We start from the raw sequence: 20,178 nt of genomic DNA on the forward strand, positions 1-20,178 counted from the left end.
TTCCTAGACCAGTTAACCCACTGTTCCTAGACCAGTTAACCCACTGTTCCTAGACCAGTTAACCCCACTGTTCCTAGACCAGTTAACCCACTGTTCCTAGACCAGTTAACCCACTGTTCCTAGACCAGTTAACCCACTGTTCCTAGACCAGTTAACCCACTGTTCCTAGACCAGTTAACCCACTGTTCCTAAACCAGTTAACCCACTGTTCCTAGACCAGTTAACCCACTGTTCCTAGACCAGTTAACCCCACTGTTCCTAGACCAGTTAACCCACTGTTCCTAGACCAGTTAACCCACTGTTCCTAGACCAGTTAACCCACTGTTCCTAGACCAGTTAACCCCACTGTTCCTAGACCAGTTAACCCACTGTTCCTAGACCAGTTAACCCACTGTTCCTAGACCAGTTAACCCACTGTTCCTAGGCCAGTTAACCCACTGTTCCTAGACCAGTTAACCCACTGTTCCTAGACCAGTTAACCCACTGTTCCTAGACCAGTTAACCCACTGTTCCTAGACCAGTTAACCCACTGTTCCTAGACCAGTTAACCCACTGTTCCTAGACCAGTTAACCCACTGTTCCTAGGCCAGTTAACCCACTGTTCCTAGACCAGTTAACCCACTGTTCCTAGACCAGTTAACCCCACTGTTCCTAGACCAGTTAACCCACTGTTCCTAGACCAGTTAACCCACTGTTCCTAGACCAGTTAACCCACTGTTCCTAGACCAGTTAACCCACTGTTCCTAGACCAGTTAACCCACTGTTCCTAGACCAGTTAACCCACTGTTCCTAAACCAGTTAACCCACTGTTCCTAGACCAGTTAACCCACTGTTCCTAGACCAGTTAACCCCACTGTTCCTAGACCAGTTAACCCACTGTTCCTAGACCAGTTAACCCACTGTTCCTAGACCAGTTAACCCACTGTTCCTAGACCAGTTAACCCCACTGTTCCTAGACCAGTTAACCCACTGTTCCTAGACCAGTTAACCCACTGTTCCTAGACCAGTTAACCCACTGTTCCTAGGCCAGTTAACCCACTGTTCCTAGACCAGTTAACCCACTGTTCCTAGACCAGTTAACCCACTGTTCCTAGACCAGTTAACCCACTGTTCCTAGACCAGTTAACCCACTGTTCCTAGACCAGTTAACCCACTGTTCCTAGACCAGTTAACCCACTGTTCCTAGGCCAGTTAACCCACTGTTCCTAGACCAGTTAACCCACTGTTCCTAGGCCAGTTAACCCACTGTTCCTAGGCCAGGTAACCCACTGTTCCTAGACCAGTTAACCCACTGTTCCTAGACCAGTTAACCCACTGTTCCTAGGCCAGTTCACCCACTGTTCCTAGACCAGTTAACCCACTGTTCCTAGACCAGTTAACCCACTGTTCCTAGACCAGTTAACCCCACTGTTCCTAGACCAGTTAACCCACTGTTCCTAGACCAGTTAACCCACTGTTCCTAGACCAGTTAACCCACTGTTCCTAGACCAGTTAACCCTCTGTTCCTAGACCAGTTAACCCACTGTTCCTAGACCAGTTAACCCACTGTTCCTAGACCAGTTAACCCCACTGTTCCTAGACCAGTTAACCCACTGTTCCTAGACCAGTTAACCCACTGTTCCTAGACCAGTTAACCCACTGTTCCTAGACCAGTTAACCCCACTGTTCCTAGACCAGTTAACCCACTGTTCCTAGACCAGTTAACCCACTGTTCCTAGACCAGTTAACCCACTGTTCCTAGACCAGTTAACCCACTGTTCCTAGACCAGTTAACCCACTGTTCCTAAACCAGTTAACCCACTGTTCCTAGACCAGTTAACCCACTGTTCCTAGACCAGTTAACCCCACTGTTCCTAGACCAGTTAACCCACTGTTCCTAGACCAGTTAACCCACTGTTCCTAGACCAGTTAACCCACTGTTCCTAGACCAGTTAACCCCACTGTTCCTAGACCAGTTAACCCACTGTTCCTAGACCAGTTAACCCACTGTTCCTAGACCAGTTAACCCACTGTTCCTAGACCAGTTAACCCACTGTTCCTAGACCAGTTAACCCACTGTTCCTAGACCAGTTAACCCCACTGTTCCTAGACCAGTTAACCCACTGTTCCTAGACCAGTTAACCCACTGTTCCTAGACCAGTTAACCCACTGTTCCTAGGCCAGTTAACCCACTGTTCCTAGGCCAGTTAACCCACTGTTCCTAGACCAGTTAACCCACTGTTCCTAGACCAGTTAACCCACTGTTCCTAGACCAGTTAACCCACTGTTCCTAGACCAGTTAACCCACTGTTCCTAGACCAGTTAACCCACTGTTCCTAGACCAGTTAACCCCACTGTTCCTAGACCAGTTAACCCACTGTTCCTAGACCAGTTAACCCACTGTTCCTAGACCAGTTAACCCACTGTTCCTAGGCCAGTTAACCCACTGTTCCTAGGCCAGTTAACCCACTGTTCCTAGACCAGTTAACCCACTGTTCCTAGACCAGTTAACCCACTGTTCCTAGACCAGTTAACCCACTGTTCCTAGACCAGTTAACCCACTGTTCCTAGACCAGTTAACCCACTGTTCCTAGACCAGTTAACCCACTGTTCCTAGGCCAGTTAACCCACTGTTCCTAGACCAGTTAACCCACTGTTCCTAGGCCAGTTAACCCACTGTTCCTAGACCAGTTAACCCACTGTTCCTAGGCCAGTTAACCCACTGTTCCTAGACCAGTTAACCCACTGTTCCTAGACCAGTTAACCCACTGTTCCTAGACCAGTTAACCCACTGTTCCTAGACCAGTTAACCCACTGTTCCTAGGCCAGTTAACCCACTGTTCCTAGGCCAGTTAACCCACTGTTCCTAGGCCAGTTAACCCACTGTTCCTAGGCCAGTTAACCCACTGTTCCTAGACCAGTTAACCCACTGTTCCTAGGCCAGTTAACCCACTGTTCCTAGGCCAGTTAACCCACTGTTCCTAGGCCAGTTAACCCACTGTTCCTAGACCAGTTAACCCACTGTTCCTAGGCCAGTTAACCCACTGTTCCTAGGCCAGTTAACCCACTGTTCCTAGACCAGTTAACCCACTGTTCCTAGACCAGTTAACCCACTGTTCCTAGGCCAGTTAACCCACTGTTCCTAGACCAGTTAACCCACTGTTCCTAGGCCAGTGAACCCACTGTTCCTAGGCCAGTTAACCCACTGTTCCTAGACCAGTTAACCCACTGTTCCTAGGCCAGTTAACCCACTGTTCCTAGACCAGTTAACCCACTGTTCCTAGACCAGTTAACCCACTGTTCCTAGGCCAGTTAACCCACTGTTCCTAGACCAGTTAACCCACTGTTCCTAGGCCAGTTAACCCACTGTTCCTAGACCAGTTAACCCACTGTTGCCCAGTAGGCCGTCATTGTAAATAATAATTAGTTCTTAACTGACTTGTTAAATAAAGGTTAAAAATAAGAAGTATCTTAAAGCAGTCTAAGCATAAGGACAGACTGAATTTATACTACGGTTGGGTTCGTAAATTCAATCTGGAGTGGGCCAGATGCCCAGAGCGTTGTCAGATTGTACGTTCCGTTCAGTGGATGCTCCGGCAGAGTAGGGTTGATCCGAGCGTTCTGACCTAACAATAGCTAAAGTTGGCTAACTACTTCCAGACACAAATAAGAGAACCGCTCACCCTAGCAGAGCTGGTTAAGCTGTTTTTATGATACCCAGAGTGTTGGTGACTGTAACTGTGCTGCTGGTAACAATTGAATTCATTTTTTTCCCTCCAACGTTTACTGACACCGGCCATATTCAACGTGTGTTGAGCGTTCGTAAATTCACCAGTTATCCTGCGCTCTGGCACTCTCAGACGAGAGTGCTCGGACATCAGAGTAGATAGACAGAGTGAATTCACCAGTCATTCTGTGCTCTGTCAGACTCAGACGAGAGTGCTCTGAAATCGGAGTAGATAGACAGAGTGAATTCACCAGTCATTCTGTGCTCTGTCAGACTCAGACGAGAGTGCTCTGAAATCGGAGTAGATAGACAGAGTGAATTCACCAGTCATTCTGTGCTCTGTCAGACTCAGACGAGAGTGCTCTGACATCAGAGTAGATAGACAGAGTGAATTCACCAGTCATTCTGTGCTCTGTCAGACTCAGACGAGAGTGCTCTGAAATCGGAGTAGATAGCCAGAGTGAATTCACCAGCTACGTCTATCGACAGTTGTCGCAGTGACATCATGAACATTCTATTGAAATGGTTACTTGCATAGTGGAATCTTTTGTTTAGACATCTAGCTAGCTAAACAATTAACCATAATCCAAACTCATAACGTTACTACCCTGATAGCTAACTAACATATAGGCTAATAACTAGCAATGCAAATGGCTGTCTGAGATACAAATAATATTACTACACAGATCATACATGTAGCGTTAGCTAACGAGCCAGCCAGTTAACGTTAGCTAACTTGAAATGAAAACAACTTTCTGACAAAATTAGAAACGTGTAGTTTCTGAAAATGTAGCTAGCTAGACTATCTTACCCGTATACATGGATGGACGCTTCTCCCTCTCTGTCACGGACGCCATTGTTGCCCTTAGTTTGAAGATGTAATCCGGAGACAGGTGTTTTAAAACAACAGCCTTCTCTGTGTGTTCTCTTTTCGACTCTGTCGGCATATTTGCAATCGAACAGCAGAATTTTCTCCATCTCCTTATATATCATACTCTGATTCCACTGATTTCAAAACTCGGTCCTCCAGAAAGTGGAGATCAACACTGATGCAGTTATACTACGTGATGTCTTTAAAAAGCTGCGTTAGATTTCCTACATATACCGACCAGCTCACATTATAGACAGAAACGTGCTACAATCCAAACTCATCTCTCGGCATGTCCAGCCCACCCATTATCTCAGCCAATCATGGCCATCGAGAAGTTTCCTGTCTTTTACTGTGGCTATGTGATTGATGTGATGGTGTGTTAGATTTAGTTGGCTAGCTTGCAAAGGAGAAGTAGCTAGCCTGCATAGAAACATGCCAAGGTTTTGTTTTGCATAGCAACCATTGTAAACAGGACGGATAGAATGAACGACTAGCCTGTTTGGTTACCAACTTCTGAATCTCAGAACTGGCTTTCCCCCGGGACTATAGCCTGTTTGGTTACCAACTTCTGAATCTCAGAACTGGCTTTCCCCCGGGACTATAGCCTGTTTGGTTACCAACTTCTGAATCTCAGAACTGGCTTTCCCCCGGGACTATATTTTCTGTTGGAAGGATAAAATATAATACATTTACTCATTTAAAACAAAAATGAATGAAAACATGTCATTCATCTTTTGTAAATATGTCGCCAACCGTTTTATAAAAGCAGTAAGGCCTGAGAACTATTATGGTCTGTTCTAAAACCGCGTTCAAGTGCTAGTCGGAACTTGGAAAATTACAATCTAGCTAACTGGTTGAACACGGCACCTTACACCTACATTCAGTTAGCAAGTCGGAAATGTCAGAGTTTCCTAGTTGCACGTGAACGCGGCATGAGGCCCAACGCGAAGCCTATGGCTGCCTTAACTGTCTTAAGCTTAGTGCTTAACACTCACACACACACACACGGACACGGACACGGACACGGACACACACACACACACACACACACACACTTACCACTCGCTCTACGGGATGATGACATGGCATTGTGCTTCTGAGCAACACTTGGTCTAATGTTGTTGCTGTGGAGGTCTATGGAGGGTTTAAGGGGTAACGCTGGTGTTGGTAGGTCGACCACAGTGCTTCTCTCCTGGGGTACCATGGCCCCGTTGGTCCTGGGTGCTACTGGAGGTCTTGGAGGGGGACGGAGTAGGGAGGTCCCTTCTGTCTGCCTTACCTGGGGGTCTGGTCTTTGGGGTTCAGAGGGGGGCTTTCTAGGAAGCAGGGGTAGGGGTGCGAGGACTGGGACAGGGGTACTTGAGGGGGTCTTGGTAGGTTTGGGAGAGGGGTCAGTGGGTGTGGGTTGGGAGGTGGTAACTGTTTCAACAGTCAAGTTCAAGTCTATCGCAAGTGAGCTTCCATCTTCCCACAATCCTTTGCGGGAGGATGTCTTGGCAGAGAGGGAGGGTTTCCGGGAGATGACTGGGGCCGGTTTGGGGAGTGCTTGTACTCGGGGGTGGGGTTCAGGTTTCCCACCCCCTAGCAACGCTCCATCTCCGTGGTCACTGTCTGCATGGTTACCATGGTCCTCCTGTTGCTGCTGCAGCTCAAAGGCTTGTATCCTGGCTCTCATATCTTCTTCCTCCTCCTCCTCCTCCTCCTCTTCTTCTTCTTCTCTTCTCAAGTCGCTCTCTACTTCGTCGTTGCTATGGTGGTCAGGGAAGCCCCAATCGTCGGAGCTGAAGGCGTCCAGGAGATCCTGAAGGTACTTCCCCCCCTGATGACTCACTTCTTGGTTCTCTGTGACCTCACATCCTGTCTGTCCCAGCCTCACCAGGGTCTGAACTTTGACCTCTCTCCTGATTGGTCGAAGGCTATTCTTTGTGCGAGGTCGTGGCCTGGGCTGGTTATGGGGCAGAGGAGGGTCGGAGGGCATTGTCAAGACAGTGGAATGAGGGGGGAGGACGAAGGAGGACTGCTCCCATTGGTCAGTTTGGCTGCCAGGGGCAGAGGTCAGAGGTGAGAAAGGATCAGAGGTCAAGAGGTCATAGTGAAACGCTGTCGCCTCTGTGTGTATGACGGTGTGTCTGCTGGTCTGAGTGTGTGTGCGAAGTGCTGGACTGTCTTCTAGGAAGATGAGTGAGTCATCAGCTTGCGACGTCGTGTCATCAGCTTGCAACGTCGTGTCATCAGCGTGCGACGTCGTGTCATCAGCGTGCGACGTCGTGTCATCAGCGTGCAACGTCGTGTCATCAGGGTGCAACGTCGTGTCATCAGGGTGCAACAGTTTGGCTGTAAAGGAATAGGAAGGTCTGGGAGGCCTTGGAGGTCTCCTGGCTACACAAACACAACACATGATCTAATATTAATAATCATTCTATATCGTGTCCCTTTCAGCTAATGTCTCTTGGATCACTTTCCTAATGTACGATTCCTCACCCTAAACAACCCCTCTCTTACCCACAGAGCCTCTCTGGTTGGGGGCGTGGGCCACTGCTGAGAATTCTAGTCCAGTGTCAGTCTGCGTGGCGATGGTAGTTGTGGAGACAGAGCGTTGGGGGGAGAAGGAGGGAGGCAACATCTGGACCTGTACCTGACTCGTCTCTCTAATCACCTCGTCATAAGAAGGAGGGGGCTGGAGAGAGGGAGGGAAATCGTCAACACAACTATGAATGACTCACACCTGAAATAACAGAACCCAGAGTATAGCATCCCATCAGCCACAGGAATTGAAACCTTGAAAGGTACAGATAATACCGTAAGTTACCTGGTCAGGTGTGGTAGGATAGGCTATATTACCTGTATGGTCTGACTAGATAATGTACAGGTAGGTAGGTGGTAAGATACCTGGTCAGGTGTGGTAGGAAAGGGTATATTACCTGTATGGTCTGACTAGATAAGGTATAGGTAGGTAGGTGGTAAGTTACCTGGTCAGGTGTGGTAGGATAGGGTATACTATCTGTATGGTCTGACTAGATAAGGTACAGGTAGGTGGTAAGTTACCTGGTTAGGTGTGGTAAGGTATATTACCTGTATGGTCTGACTAGATAAGGTACAGGTAGGTAGGTAGGTGTTAAGTTACCTGGTCAGGTGTGGTAGGATAGGGTATATTACCTGTATGGTCTGACTAGATAAGGTACAGGTAGGTGGTAAGTTACCTGGTTAGGTGTGGTAGGAAAGGGTATATTACCTGTATGGTCTGACTAGATAAGGTATAGATAGGTAGGTGGTAAGTTACCTGGTCAGGTGTGGTAGGATAGGGTATACTACCTGTATGGTCTGACTAGATAAGGTACAGGTAGGTGGTAAGTTACCTGGTTAGGTGTGGTAAGGTATATTACCTGTATGGTCTGACTAGATAAGGTACAGGTAGGTAGGTAGGTGTTAAGTTACCTGGTCAGGTGTGGTAGGATAGGGTATATTACCTGTATGGTCTGACTAGATAAGGTACAGGTAGGTGGTAAGTTACCTGGTCAGGTGTGGTATGATAGGGTATATTACCTGTATGGTCTGACTAGATAAGGTATAGGTAGGTAGGTGGTAAGATACCTGGTCAGGTGTGGTATGATAGGGTATATTACCTGTATGGTCTGACTAGATAAGGTGCAGGTAGGTGGTAAGTTACCTGGTAAGTTACCTGGTCAGGTGTGGTATGATAGGGTATATTACCTGTATGGTCTGACTAGATAAGGTACAGGTAGGTGGTAAGTTACCTGGTCAGGTGTGGTAGGATAGGGTATATTACCTGTATGGTCTGACTAGATAAGGTATAGGTAGGTAGGTGGTAAGATACCTGGTCAGGTGTGGTATGATAGGGTATATTACCTGTATGGTCTGACTAGATAAGGTACAGGTAGGTGGTAAGTTACCTGGTCAGGTGTGGTATGATAGGGTATATTACCTGTATGGTCTGACTAGATAAGGTACAGGTAGGTGGTAAGTTACCTGGTCAGGTGTGGTATGATAGGGTATATTACCTGTATGGTCTGACTAGATAAAGGTACAGGTAGGTGGTAAGTTACCTGGTCAGGTGTGGTATGATAGGGTATATTACCTGTATGGTCTGACTAGATAAGGTATAGGTAGGTAGGTGGTAAGATACCTGGTCAGGTGTGGTATGATAGGGTATATTACCTGTATGGTCTGACTAGATAAGGTACAGGTAGGTGGTAAGTTACCTGGTCAGGTGTGGTATGATAGGGTATATTACCTGTATGGTCTGACTAGATAAGGTACAGGTAGGTGGTAAGATACCTGGTCAGGTGTGGTATGATAGGGTATATTACCTGTATGGTCTGACTAGATAAAGGTACAGGTAGGTGGTAAGTTACCTGGTCAGGTGTGGTATGATAGGGTATATTACCTGTATGGTCTGACTAGATAAGGTACAGGTAGGTGGTAAGTTACCTGGTCAGGTGTGGTATGATAGGGTATATTACCTGTATGGTCTGACTAGATAAGGTATAGGTAGGTAGGTGGTAAGTCACCTGGTCAGGTGTAGTATGATAGGGTATATTACCTGTATGGTCTGACTAGATAAGGTACAGGTAGGTGGTAAGTTACCTGGTCAGGTGTGGTATGATAGGGTATATTACCTGTATGGTCTGACTAGATAAGGTATAGGTAGGTAGGTGGTAAGATACCTGGTCAGGTGTGGTATGATAGGGTATATTACCTGTATGGTCTGACTAGATAATGTACAGGTAGGTAGGTGGTAAGATACCTGGTCAGGTGTGGTATGATAGGGTATATTACCTGTATGGTCTGACTAGATAATGTACAGGTAGGTAGGTGGTAAGATACCTGGTCAGGTGTGGTATGATAGGGTATATTACCTGTATGGTCTGACTAGATAAGGTATAGATAGGTAGGTGGTAAGTTACCTGGTCAGGTGTGGTAGGATAGGGTATATTACCTGTATGGTCTGACTAGATAAGGTACAGGTAGGTGGTAAGATACCTGGTCAGACACTGTTGTTAGAAGTGGATTTATATGTTTTATATATTTTATACGTTTGTCTTAAAAAATATCAGTCACTTGTCAGTTGAGGCTGGTGGGAGGAGTTATAGGAGGATGGGCTCATTGTAATAGCTGGAATGGAATTAATGGAACGGTATCAAACACATCAAACGTATGGAAACCAGATGTTTGACTCCGTGAATTCCATTCCAGCCATTACAATGAGCCCATCCTCCTATAACTCCTTCCACCAGCCTCCACTGTCACTTCAGCATAAAGAGAGATATTTTGTTGGGAAAGTTACTAATAACTAATGAAGGGGATTTTCTCTCTCTCAAACCCAAGCCAGTGAGCCAGTCCCTCCTTTACAGCTCACCAAGAGATTAAAATGGAAAGAAAGACACAAACAGGCTCTTAAGGTGAACATGCCATAAATTGTACAATGATAAATTGGGTAACTAATGACTATGACCTATGATAACTAATAACCAGGCGGATGAGGCCTTAACAAAACATGCTAGTTTAAACTTTAATAACCAGCACCATACTACTATAACACAAAAAGCAACATGTATTCGGAGACAGAAGAGCAATATAAATGTGATGACAGACGACTGATATGCAATTACCCTCGTGGTTCTCAGAGAGTGTATCTCTTCACATACAGCACCAGTCAACAGTTTGGACACACCGACTCTTTCTAGGGTTTTTCTTAATTTGAACTATTTTATACATTAAAACTCTATGAAAAAAACACACAGGGAACCTAAAAAGTGTTAAAACAAATCAAAATATTGATTCTTCAAAGTAGCCACCCTTTGCCTTGATGACAGTTTTCCATACTCTCTGCATTCTCTCAACCAGCTTCATGAGGTAGTCACCTGGAATGCATTTCAATTAACAGGTGTGCCTTGTTACAAGTTCATTTGTGGAATTTCTTTCCTTCTTGATGCGTTTAAGCCAATCAGTTGTGTTGTGACAAGGTAGGGGTTGAATGCAGAAGAGTCCACATTATGGCAAGAACAGCTCAAATAAGTAAAGAGAAAAGACAGTCCATATTTACTTTAAAGACATGAAGGTCAGTCAATCCGGAAAATTTCAAGAACTTTGAAAGTTTCTTCAAGTGCAGTCGCAAAAACCATCAAGCGCTATGATGAAGCTGGCTCTCATCAGGACCACCACAGGAAAGGAAGACCCAGAGTTACCTCTGCTGCAGAGGATAAGTTCATTAGAGTTAACTGGCTCTCATGAGGACCGCCACAGGAAAGGAAGACCCAGAGTTACCTCTGCTGCAGAGGATAAGTTCAGTATAGTTAACTGCACTTCAGATTGCAGCCCAAATTAAAACAGACACATCTCAACATCAACTGTTCAGAGGAGACAGTGTGAATCAGGTCTTCATGGTCGAATTACTGCAAAGAAAACACTACTAAAAGGACACCAATAATAAGAAGAGACTTGCTTGGACCAAGAAACACAAGTAATGGACATTAGATTGGTGGAAATCTGTCCTTTGGTCTGATGAGTCCTAATTTGAGAGTTTTGGTTTTAACCGCCGTATCTTTGTGAGACGCAGAGTAGGTGAACGGATGATCTCCGCATGTGTGGGTCCCACTGTGAAGCATGGAGGAGGAGGTGTGATGGTGTGGGCGTGCTTTGCTGGTGACACTGTCTGTGATTTATTTAGAATTCAAGGCACACTTAACCAGCATGGCTACCACAGCATTCTGCAACAATTCGCCATCCCATCTGGTTTGCGCTTAGTGGAACTAGCATTTGTTTTTCAACAGGACAATGACACAAAACACACCTCCAGGCTGTGTAAGGGCTATTTGACCAAGAAGGAGAGTGATGGAGTGCTGAATCAGATGACCTGGGCTCCAAAATCACTCAACCTCAACCCAATTGAAATGGTTTGGGATGAGTTGGACTGCAGAGTGAAGGAAAAGCAGCCAACAAGTGCTCAGCATATGTGGGATCTCATTCAAGACTGTTGGAAATGCATTCCAGGTGACTACCTTACGAAGCTTGTTGAGAGAATGCCAAGAGCGTGCAAATCTGTTATCAAGGCAAAGGGTGGCTACTTTGAAGAATCTCAAATAAACTCAGCACAAAAAGAAAACGTCCCTTTTTCAGGACCCTGTCTTTCAAAGATAATTCATAAAAATCTAAATAACTTCACAGATCTTCATTGTAAAGGGTTTAAACACTGTTTCCCGTGCTTGTTCAATAAACCATAAATAATTAATAAGCATGCACCTGTGGAACGGTCCTTAAGACACTAACAGCTTACAGACGGTAGGCAATTAAGGTCACAGTTACGAAAACTTAGGACACTAAAGAGGCCTTTCTACTGACTCCAAAAGAAAGATGCCCAGGGTCCCTGCTTATCTGCGTGAACGTGCCTTAGGCATGCTGCAAGGAGGCATGAGGCCTGCAGATGTGACCAGAGCAATAAATTGCAATGTTCGTACTGTGAGACGCCTAAGACAGCTCTACAGGGAGACAGGACGGACAGCTGATCGTCCTCGCAGTGGCAGACCACGTGTAACAACACCTGCACAGGATCGGTACATCCAAACATCACACCTGCGGGACAGGTACAGGATGGCAACAACAACTGCTAAAGTTACACCAGGAACGCACAATCCCTCCATCAGTGCTCAGACTGTCCGCAATAGGCTGAGAGAGGCTGGACTGAGGGCTTGTAGGCCTGTTGTAAGGCAGATCCTCACCAGACATCACCAGCAACAACGTCGCCTATGGGCACAAACCCACCGTCAGGACTGGCAGAGGGTGGTCTTCACTGAGGAGTCGTGGTTTTGTCCCACCAAGGGTGATGGTCGGATTCACGTTTATCGTAGAAGGAATGAGCGTTACACCGAGGCCTGTATCCTGGAACGGAATCGATTTGGATGTGGCGGGTCCGTCATGGTCTGGGGCGGTGTGTCACAACATCATCGGACTGAGCTTGTTGTCATTGTAGGCAATCTCAACGCTGTGCGTTACAGGGAAGACCTCCTCCCTCATGTGGTTCCCTTCCTGCAGGCTCATCCTGACATGACCCTCCAGCATGACAATGCCACCAGCCATACTGCTAGTTCTGTGCATGATTTCCTGCAAGATAGGAATGTCAGTGTTCTGCCATGGCCAGCGAAGAGCCCGGATCTCAATCCCATTGAGCACGTCTGGAACCTGTTGAATCGGAGGGTGAGGGCTAGTGCCATTCCCCCCAGAAATGTCCGGGAACTTGCAGGTGCCTTGGTGGAGGAGTGGGGTAACATTTCACAGCAAGAACGTGCAAATCTAGTGCAGTCCATGAGGAGGAGATGCACTGCAGTACTTAATGCAGCTGGTGGCCACACCAGATACTGACTGTTACTTTTGATTTTGACCCCCCCCCATTTGTTCAGGGACACATAATTAAATTTCTGTTAGTCACATGCCTGTAGAACTTGTTCAGTTTATGTCTCAGTTGTTGAATCTTGTTATGTTCATACAAATATTTACACATGTTAAGTTTGCTGAAAATAAATGCAGTTGACAGTGAGAGGACATTTATTTTTTATAAAATATAAAATATATTTTGATTTGTTTAACACTTTTTTGGTTACTACATGATTCCATATGTGTTATTTCATAGTTTTGATGTCTTCACTATAATTCTACAACGTAGAAAATAGTAAAAATAAAGAAAAACCCTTGAATGAGTAGGTGTGTCCAAACTTTGACTGGCATTGTCCATCATCGTATTAAAGATGACGTGGGTGTCCATCATATTAATGATGACGTGGGTGTCCATCATCATACTAAAGGAGATGACGTGGGTGTCCATCATATTAATGATGACGTGGGCGTCCATCATATTAATGGTGACGTGGGTGTCCATCATATTAATGATGACGTGGGTGTCCATCATATTAATGGTGACGTGGGTGTCCATCATATTAATGGTGACGTGGGTGTCCATCATATTAATGGTGACGTGGGTGTCCATCATATTAATGGTGACGTGGGTGTCCATCATATTAATGGTGACGTGGGTGTCCATCATATTAATGATGACGTGGGTGTCCATCATATTAATGGTGACGTGGGTGTCCATCATATTAATGATGACGTGGGTGTCCATCATATTATCAGCCTCCAGTATTTATGCTGCAGTAGTTTATGTGTCGGGGGGCTAGGGTCAGTTTGTTATATCTGGAGTACTTCTCCTGTCCTACTCGGTGTCCTGTGTGAATCTAAGTGTGCGTTCTCTAATTCTCTCCTTCTCTCTTTCTCTCTCTCGGAGGACCTGAGCCCTAGGACCATGCCCCAGGACTACCTGACATGATGACTCCTTGCTGTCCCCAGTCCACCTGGCTGTGCTGCTGCTCCAGTTTCAACTGTTCTGCCTTATTATTATTCGACCATGCTGATCATTTATGAACATTTGAACATCTTGGCCATGTTCTGTTATAATCTCCACCCGGCACAGCCAGAAGAGGACTGGCCATCCCACATATGCTCTCTCTAATTCTCTCTTTCTTTCTCTCTCTCGGAGGACCTGAGCCCTAGGACCATGCCCCAGGGATACCTGACATGATGACTCCTTGCTGTCCCCAGTCCACCTGACTGTGCTGCTGCTCCAGTTTCAACTATTCTGCCTTATTATTATTCGACCATGCTGGTCATTTATGAACATTTGAACATCTTGACCATGTTTTGTTATAATCTCCACCCGGCACAGCCAGAAGAGGACTGGCCACCCCACATAGCCTGGTTCCTCTCTAGGTTTCTTCCTAGGTTTTGGCCTTTCTAGGGAGTTTTTCCTAGCCACCGTGCTTCTTCACCTGCATTGCTTGCTGTTTGGGGTTTTAGGCTGGGTTTCTGTACAGCACTTTGAGATATCAACTGATGTACGAAGGGCTATATAAAATAAATTTGATTTGATTTGATGACGTGGGTGTCGATAAGAAGATTAAATTGTTGTGGTGGGAGGAGGGGGAAGAGGAGGGTTAGTTACCTGTATAGTAAGAGGTATAGTACTGCCCCAGATCATAGTGGTGGGAGGAGGAAGAGGAGGGTTAGTTACCTGTATAGTAAGAGGTATAGTACTGCCCCAGATCATAGTGGTGGGATGAGGAAGAGGAGGGTTAGTTACCTGTATAGTATGAGGTATACTACTACCCCAGATCATAGCAGCAGGAGGAGGGGGCGGAGGGAATCCCCCAGAAGCCCCGGGGAACCAGGTGTTGGACGCCAGTGGCTCAGCTGATAGGATGGTGATCTCTGGACGGCTTTAATAACATGGAGAGGACATCAGTATGCCACAGGCCAGAGGTATGCCACAGGCCAGAGGTATGCCACCGGCCAGAGGTATGCCACCGGCCAGAGGTATGCCACAGGCCAGAGGTATGCCACAGGCCAGAGGTATGCCACAGGCCAGAGGTATGCCACCGGCCAGAGGTATGCCACAGGCCAGAGGTATGCCACAGGCCAGAGGTATGCCACCGGCCAGAGGTATGCCACAGGCCAGAGGCATGCCACCGGCCAGAGGCATGCCACCGGCCAGAGGCATGCCACCGGCCAGAGGCATGCCACCGGCCAGAGGCATGCCACAGGCCAGAGGCATGCCACAGGCCAGAGGCATGCCACCGGCCAGAGGTATGCCACCGGCCAGAGGTATGCCACAGGCCAGAGGTATGCCACAGGCCAGAGGCATGCCACAGGCCAGAGGCATGCCACAGGCCAGAGGTATGTAATCAAAGCTCAATCTATAATGATGAAAACACCAGAAAGCTAAACTTGGGTGTATCGGATCTGATCTGATCTGTGAAATGCGTCACTAAACTCAGCCGTAAACTTACCTCCTGTCTCTGGGGTTGCTCTCGCACAGGGAAGTGGATCTAGTTGATGCTGAGACAGAGAAACACCGTTTTTTATTGAACCAGGAAGAACTATTAAGGTCTGAGAAACCTCTTTCACAAGGGACAGACACCTGGTCAAGAGGGGCAATTTAGCCATCACACTCATTATAAAGCTCATAACATAAGATGGCCTAGTCATAATGCCGTGTTCAAAACAACTGGGAACTTGGAAATCTCAGACTTCCAACTTCAGCGTGTTCAAGACAACTGGGAACATGGAAATATCAGACTTCCAACTTCAGCGTGTTCAAGACAACTGGGAACTCAGGAAAAAAAACTGGTACAACTGGCTAAAATGGTTTTTGAAGAGTAATCCAACTCTGGAACTCAGGCCTCTTTCTAGAGCTCTGACTTTACGACCTGCAGATCACTGACGCCACGATTTGACCTCGTATTTTTCCAGTTCCTAAGTTGTCTTGAAAGCGGCAAGTGCTAATAACACCAGGGAAGATTTCTTTATAGCTCTAACAACAGTTCCCCTAGCCTACACACTGATCTTGGGTCAGCTTTGTATTTTTCCCCACTAACGATTAAGGTTATGCTTTGTTGAAGGGAAGCTGATCCTAGATCTGTACCTAGGGGAAACTTCATCCAGGAGCAGCTCCTATATACAGACAAGTCATCCGTTGTTGTGTAGAGTAATAAAGGGAAAAAGACAGGGATACTCACTCCTCTTAATGGCGGCCCTGATGGAGGACAGAGGTCCTTGGCTGGAGGAAAGGAAGAAGGAAAGAATCAAGGGAAAGAGAAAGTTCACCTGCTATCTTACTCCATTACAGATTACACAGTGCAGGTTTCCTTCTAGAAACACAGCTAAGGTGTGTGTGTATTTATTATGGATCCCCATTCGTTATAACATCTACAGAAAAGACAGGAATGCCAGTGGTGGAGGTGCTGCTGTTTATATTCAGAACCACATTCCTGTAAAGATTAGAGAGGAGCTCAGGTTAAATACTGTTGAAGTAATATGGCTACAGGTTCATCTGCCTCAACTAAAACCCATTCTGGTGGGAAGCTGCTATAGACCACCAAGTGCTAACAGTCAGTATCTGGATAATGTTAAATACTGTTGAAGTAATATGGCTACAGGTTCATCTGCCTCACCTAAAGCCCATTCTGGTGGGAAGCTGCTATAGACCAGCGAGTGTTAACAGTCAGTATTTGGATAACGTGTGAAATGCTTGATAATGTATGTATCAACAGAGAGATATATTTTCTGGGTGATTTAAATATTGACTGGCTTTGATCAAGCTTCCCACTCAAGGAAAAAGCTTCAAACTGTAACCAGTGCCTGCAACCTGGTTCAGGTTATCAGTCAACCTACCAGGGTATTTACAAACAGAACAGGAATGAAATCATCAATATGTATTGATCACATCTTTACTAAAACTGCAGAAATTTGCTTTAAAGCGGTATCCAAATCCATCGGATGTAGTGATCACAATATAGTAGCCATATCTAGGAAAACCACAGTTACAAAGACTGGGCCTAATATAGTCTATAAGAGGTCAGGCTGGGCCTAATATAGTGTATAAGAGGTCAGGCTGGGCCTAATATAGTGTATAAGAGGACAGGCTGGGCCTAATATAGTGTATAAGAGGACAGGCTGGGCCTAATGTAGTCTATAAGAGGTCAGGCTGGGCCTAATATAGTGTATAAGAGGTCAGGCTGGGCCTAATAGAGTGTATCAGAGGTCAGGCTGGGCCTAATATAGTGTATAAGAGGTCAGGCTGGGCCTAATAGAGTGTATCAGAGGTTAGGCTGGGCCTAATATAGTGTATAAGAGGTCAGGCTGGGCCTAATATAGTGTATAAGAGGTCAGGCTGGGCCTAATATAGTGTATAAGAGGTCAGGCTGGGCCTAATAGAGTGTATCAGAGGTTAGGCTGGGCCTAATATACTCTATAAGAGGTCAGGCTGGGCCTAATATAGTGTATAAGAGGTCAGGCTGGGCCTAATATAGTGTATAAGAGGTCAGGCTGGGCCTAATATAGTGTATCAGAGGTCAGGCTGGACCTAATATAGTGTATAAGAGGTCAGGCTGGGCCTAATATAGTGTATAAGAGGTCAGGCTGGGCCTAATATAGTGTATCAGAGGTCAGCCTGGGCCTAATATAGTGTATCAGAGGTCAGGCTGGGCCTAATAGAGTGTATCAGAGGTCAGGCTGGGCCTAATATAGTGTATAAGAGGTCAGGCTGGGCCTAATAGAGTGTATCAGAGGTCAGGCTGGGCCTAATAGAGTGTATCAGAGGTCAGGCTGGGCCTAATATAGTGTATAAGAGGTAAGGCTGGGCCTAATATAGTGTATAAGAGGTCAGGCTGGGCCTAATATAGTGTATAAGAGGTCAGGCTGGGCCTAATATAGTGTATAAGAGGTCAGGCTGGGCCTAATAGAGTGTATCAGAGGTCAGACTGGGCTTAATATAGTGTATAAGAGGTCAGACTGGGCCTAATATAGTGTATAAGAGGTCAGGCTGGGCCTAATATAGTGTATAAGAGGTCAGGCTGGGCCTAATATAGTGTATAAGAGGTCAGGCTGGGCCTAATATAGTGTATAAGAGGTCAGGCTGGGCCTAATATAGTGTATAAGAGGTCAGGCTGGGCCTAATATAGTGTATAAGAGGTCAGGCTGGGCCTAATATAGTGTATAAGAGGTCAGGCTGGGCCTAATATAGTGTATAAGAGGTCAGGCTGGGCCTAATATAGTGTATCAGAGGTCAGCCTGGGCCTAATATAGTGTATAGGAGGTCAGGCTGGGCCTAATATAGTGTATAAGAGGTCAGGCTGGGCCTAATATAGTGTATAAGAGGTCAGGCTGGGCCTAATATAGTGTATAAGAGGTCAGGCTGGGCCTAATATAGTGTATCAGAGGTCAGGCTGGGCCTAATAGAGTGTATCAGAGGTCAGGCTGGGCCTAATATAGTGTATAAGAGGTCAGACTGGGCCTAATATAGTGTATAAGAGGTCAGGCTGGGCCTAATATAGTGTATAAGAGGTCAGGCTGGGCCTAATATAGTGTATAAGAGGTCAGGCTGGGCCTAATATAGTCTATAAGAGGTCAGGCTGGGCCTAATATAGTGTATAAGAGGTCAGGCTGGGCCTAATATAGTGTATCAGAGGTCAGGCTGGGCCTAATATAGTCTATAAGAGGTCAGGCTGAGCCTAATATAGTGTATAAGAGGTCAGGCTGGGCCTAATATAGTGTATAAGAGGTCAGGTTGGGCCTAATATAGTGTATAAGAGGTCAGGCTGGGCCTAATATAGTGTATAAGAGGTCAGACTGGGCTTAATATAGTGTATAAGAGGTCAGACTGGGCCTAATATAGTGTATAAGAGGTCAGGCTGGGCCTAATATAGTGTATAAGAGGTCAGGCTGGGCCTAATATAGTGTATAAGAGGTCAGGCTGGGCCTAATATAGTGTATAAGAGGTTAGGCTGGGCCTAATATAGTGTATAAGAGGACAGGCTGGGCCTAATATAGTGTATCAGAGGTCAGGCTGGGCCTAATATAGTGTATCAGAGGTCAGGCTGGGCCTAATAGAGTGTATCAGAGGTCAGGCTGGGCCTAATATAGTGTATAAGAGGTCAGGCTGGGCCTAATATAGTGTATAAGAGGTCAGGATGGGCCTAATATAGTGTATAAGAGGTCAGACTGGGCTTAATATAGTGTATAAGAGGTCAGACTGGGCCTAATATAGTGTATAAGAGGTCAGGCTGGGCCTAATATAGTGTATAAGAGGTCAGGCTGGGCCTAATATAGTGTATAAGAGGTCAGGCTGGGCCTAATATAGTGTATAAGAGGTCAGGCTGGGCCTAATATAGTGTATAAGAGGTCAGGCTGGGCCTAATATAGTCTATAAGAGGTCAGGCTGAGCCTAATATAGTGTATAAGAGGTCAGGCTGGGCCTAATATAGTGTATAAGAGGTCAGGCTGGGCCTAATATAGTGTATAAGAGGTCAGGCTGGGCCTAATATAGTCTATAAGAGGTCAGGCTGAGCCTAATATAGTGTATAAGAGGTCAGGCTGGGCCTAATATAGTGTATCAGAGGTCAGCCTGGGCCTAATATAGTGTATAAGAGGTCAGGCTGGGCCTAATATAGTGTATAAGAGGTCATAAAATATGTTTTGTAGTGATTCCTATGTTGTTGATGGATAAAGAGTTACCTGTCTAACAGAACACAGAGGGTGTTCTTTAATGGAATCCTCTCCAACATAATCCAGGTAACAGAACACAGATGGTGTTCTTTAATGGAATCCTCTCCAACATAATCCAGTTAGAATCAGGAATTCCCCAGGGCAGCTGTCTAGGCCCCTTACTTTTTTCAATCTTTACTAACAACACTGGCTTTAAGTAAAGCCATTGTGTCTGTGTGTGCTGATGACTCAACACTATACACGCCAGCTACTACAGCAACTGAAATGATTGCAACACTTAACAAAGAGTTTTAGTTAGTTTCAGAATGGGTGGTAAGGAATAAGTTAGTCCCAAATATTTCCCTAAACCTCAACTAAATCTTGTAATGAATAATGTGGAAATTGAGCAAATTGAGATGACCCTGGATTGTAAACTGTCATGGTCAAAACATATTGATACAACAGATGCTAGCAGCACTGCTGGCCCTTGGATGAACACAGAGAGCTAACATCAATAATATGTATGTAAATCTCTCCTGGCTCAAAGTGGAGA

The 20,178-nt window shown here is 45.9% G+C and overlaps 1 protein-coding gene across 3 annotated transcripts in view; it reads right to left on the minus strand.

The window, feature by feature from the left end:
* The window catches only part of LOC110500819 (uncharacterized), a 41,847-nt gene that overhangs the window by 15,916 nt on the left and 5,753 nt on the right, over positions 1–20,178 (minus strand). For 2 of the 3 annotated variants that reach the window (XM_036958386.2, XM_090213347.1), the window contains 5 exons: positions 16,160–16,200; positions 15,431–15,479; positions 14,725–14,860; positions 7,080–7,254; positions 5,637–6,956 (listed from right to left, as the gene is read on the minus strand). In XM_036958386.2, the coding sequence (XP_036814281.2) occupies positions 5,637–6,956; positions 7,080–7,254; positions 14,725–14,860; positions 15,431–15,479; positions 16,160–16,200 (1,721 nt within the window). Of the gene's footprint in view, positions 1–5,636; positions 6,957–7,079; positions 7,255–14,724; positions 14,861–15,430; positions 15,480–16,159; positions 16,412–20,178 lie in introns of all 3 variants that reach the window. The other variant, XM_090213346.1, reaches the window with a different exon arrangement.

Source organism: Oncorhynchus mykiss, chromosome 21 (genome assembly GCF_057628025.1).
Source record: "Oncorhynchus mykiss isolate SJ-2025 chromosome 21, ASM5762802v1, whole genome shotgun sequence".
Classification (NCBI taxonomy): domain Eukaryota; kingdom Metazoa; phylum Chordata; class Actinopteri; order Salmoniformes; family Salmonidae; genus Oncorhynchus; species Oncorhynchus mykiss.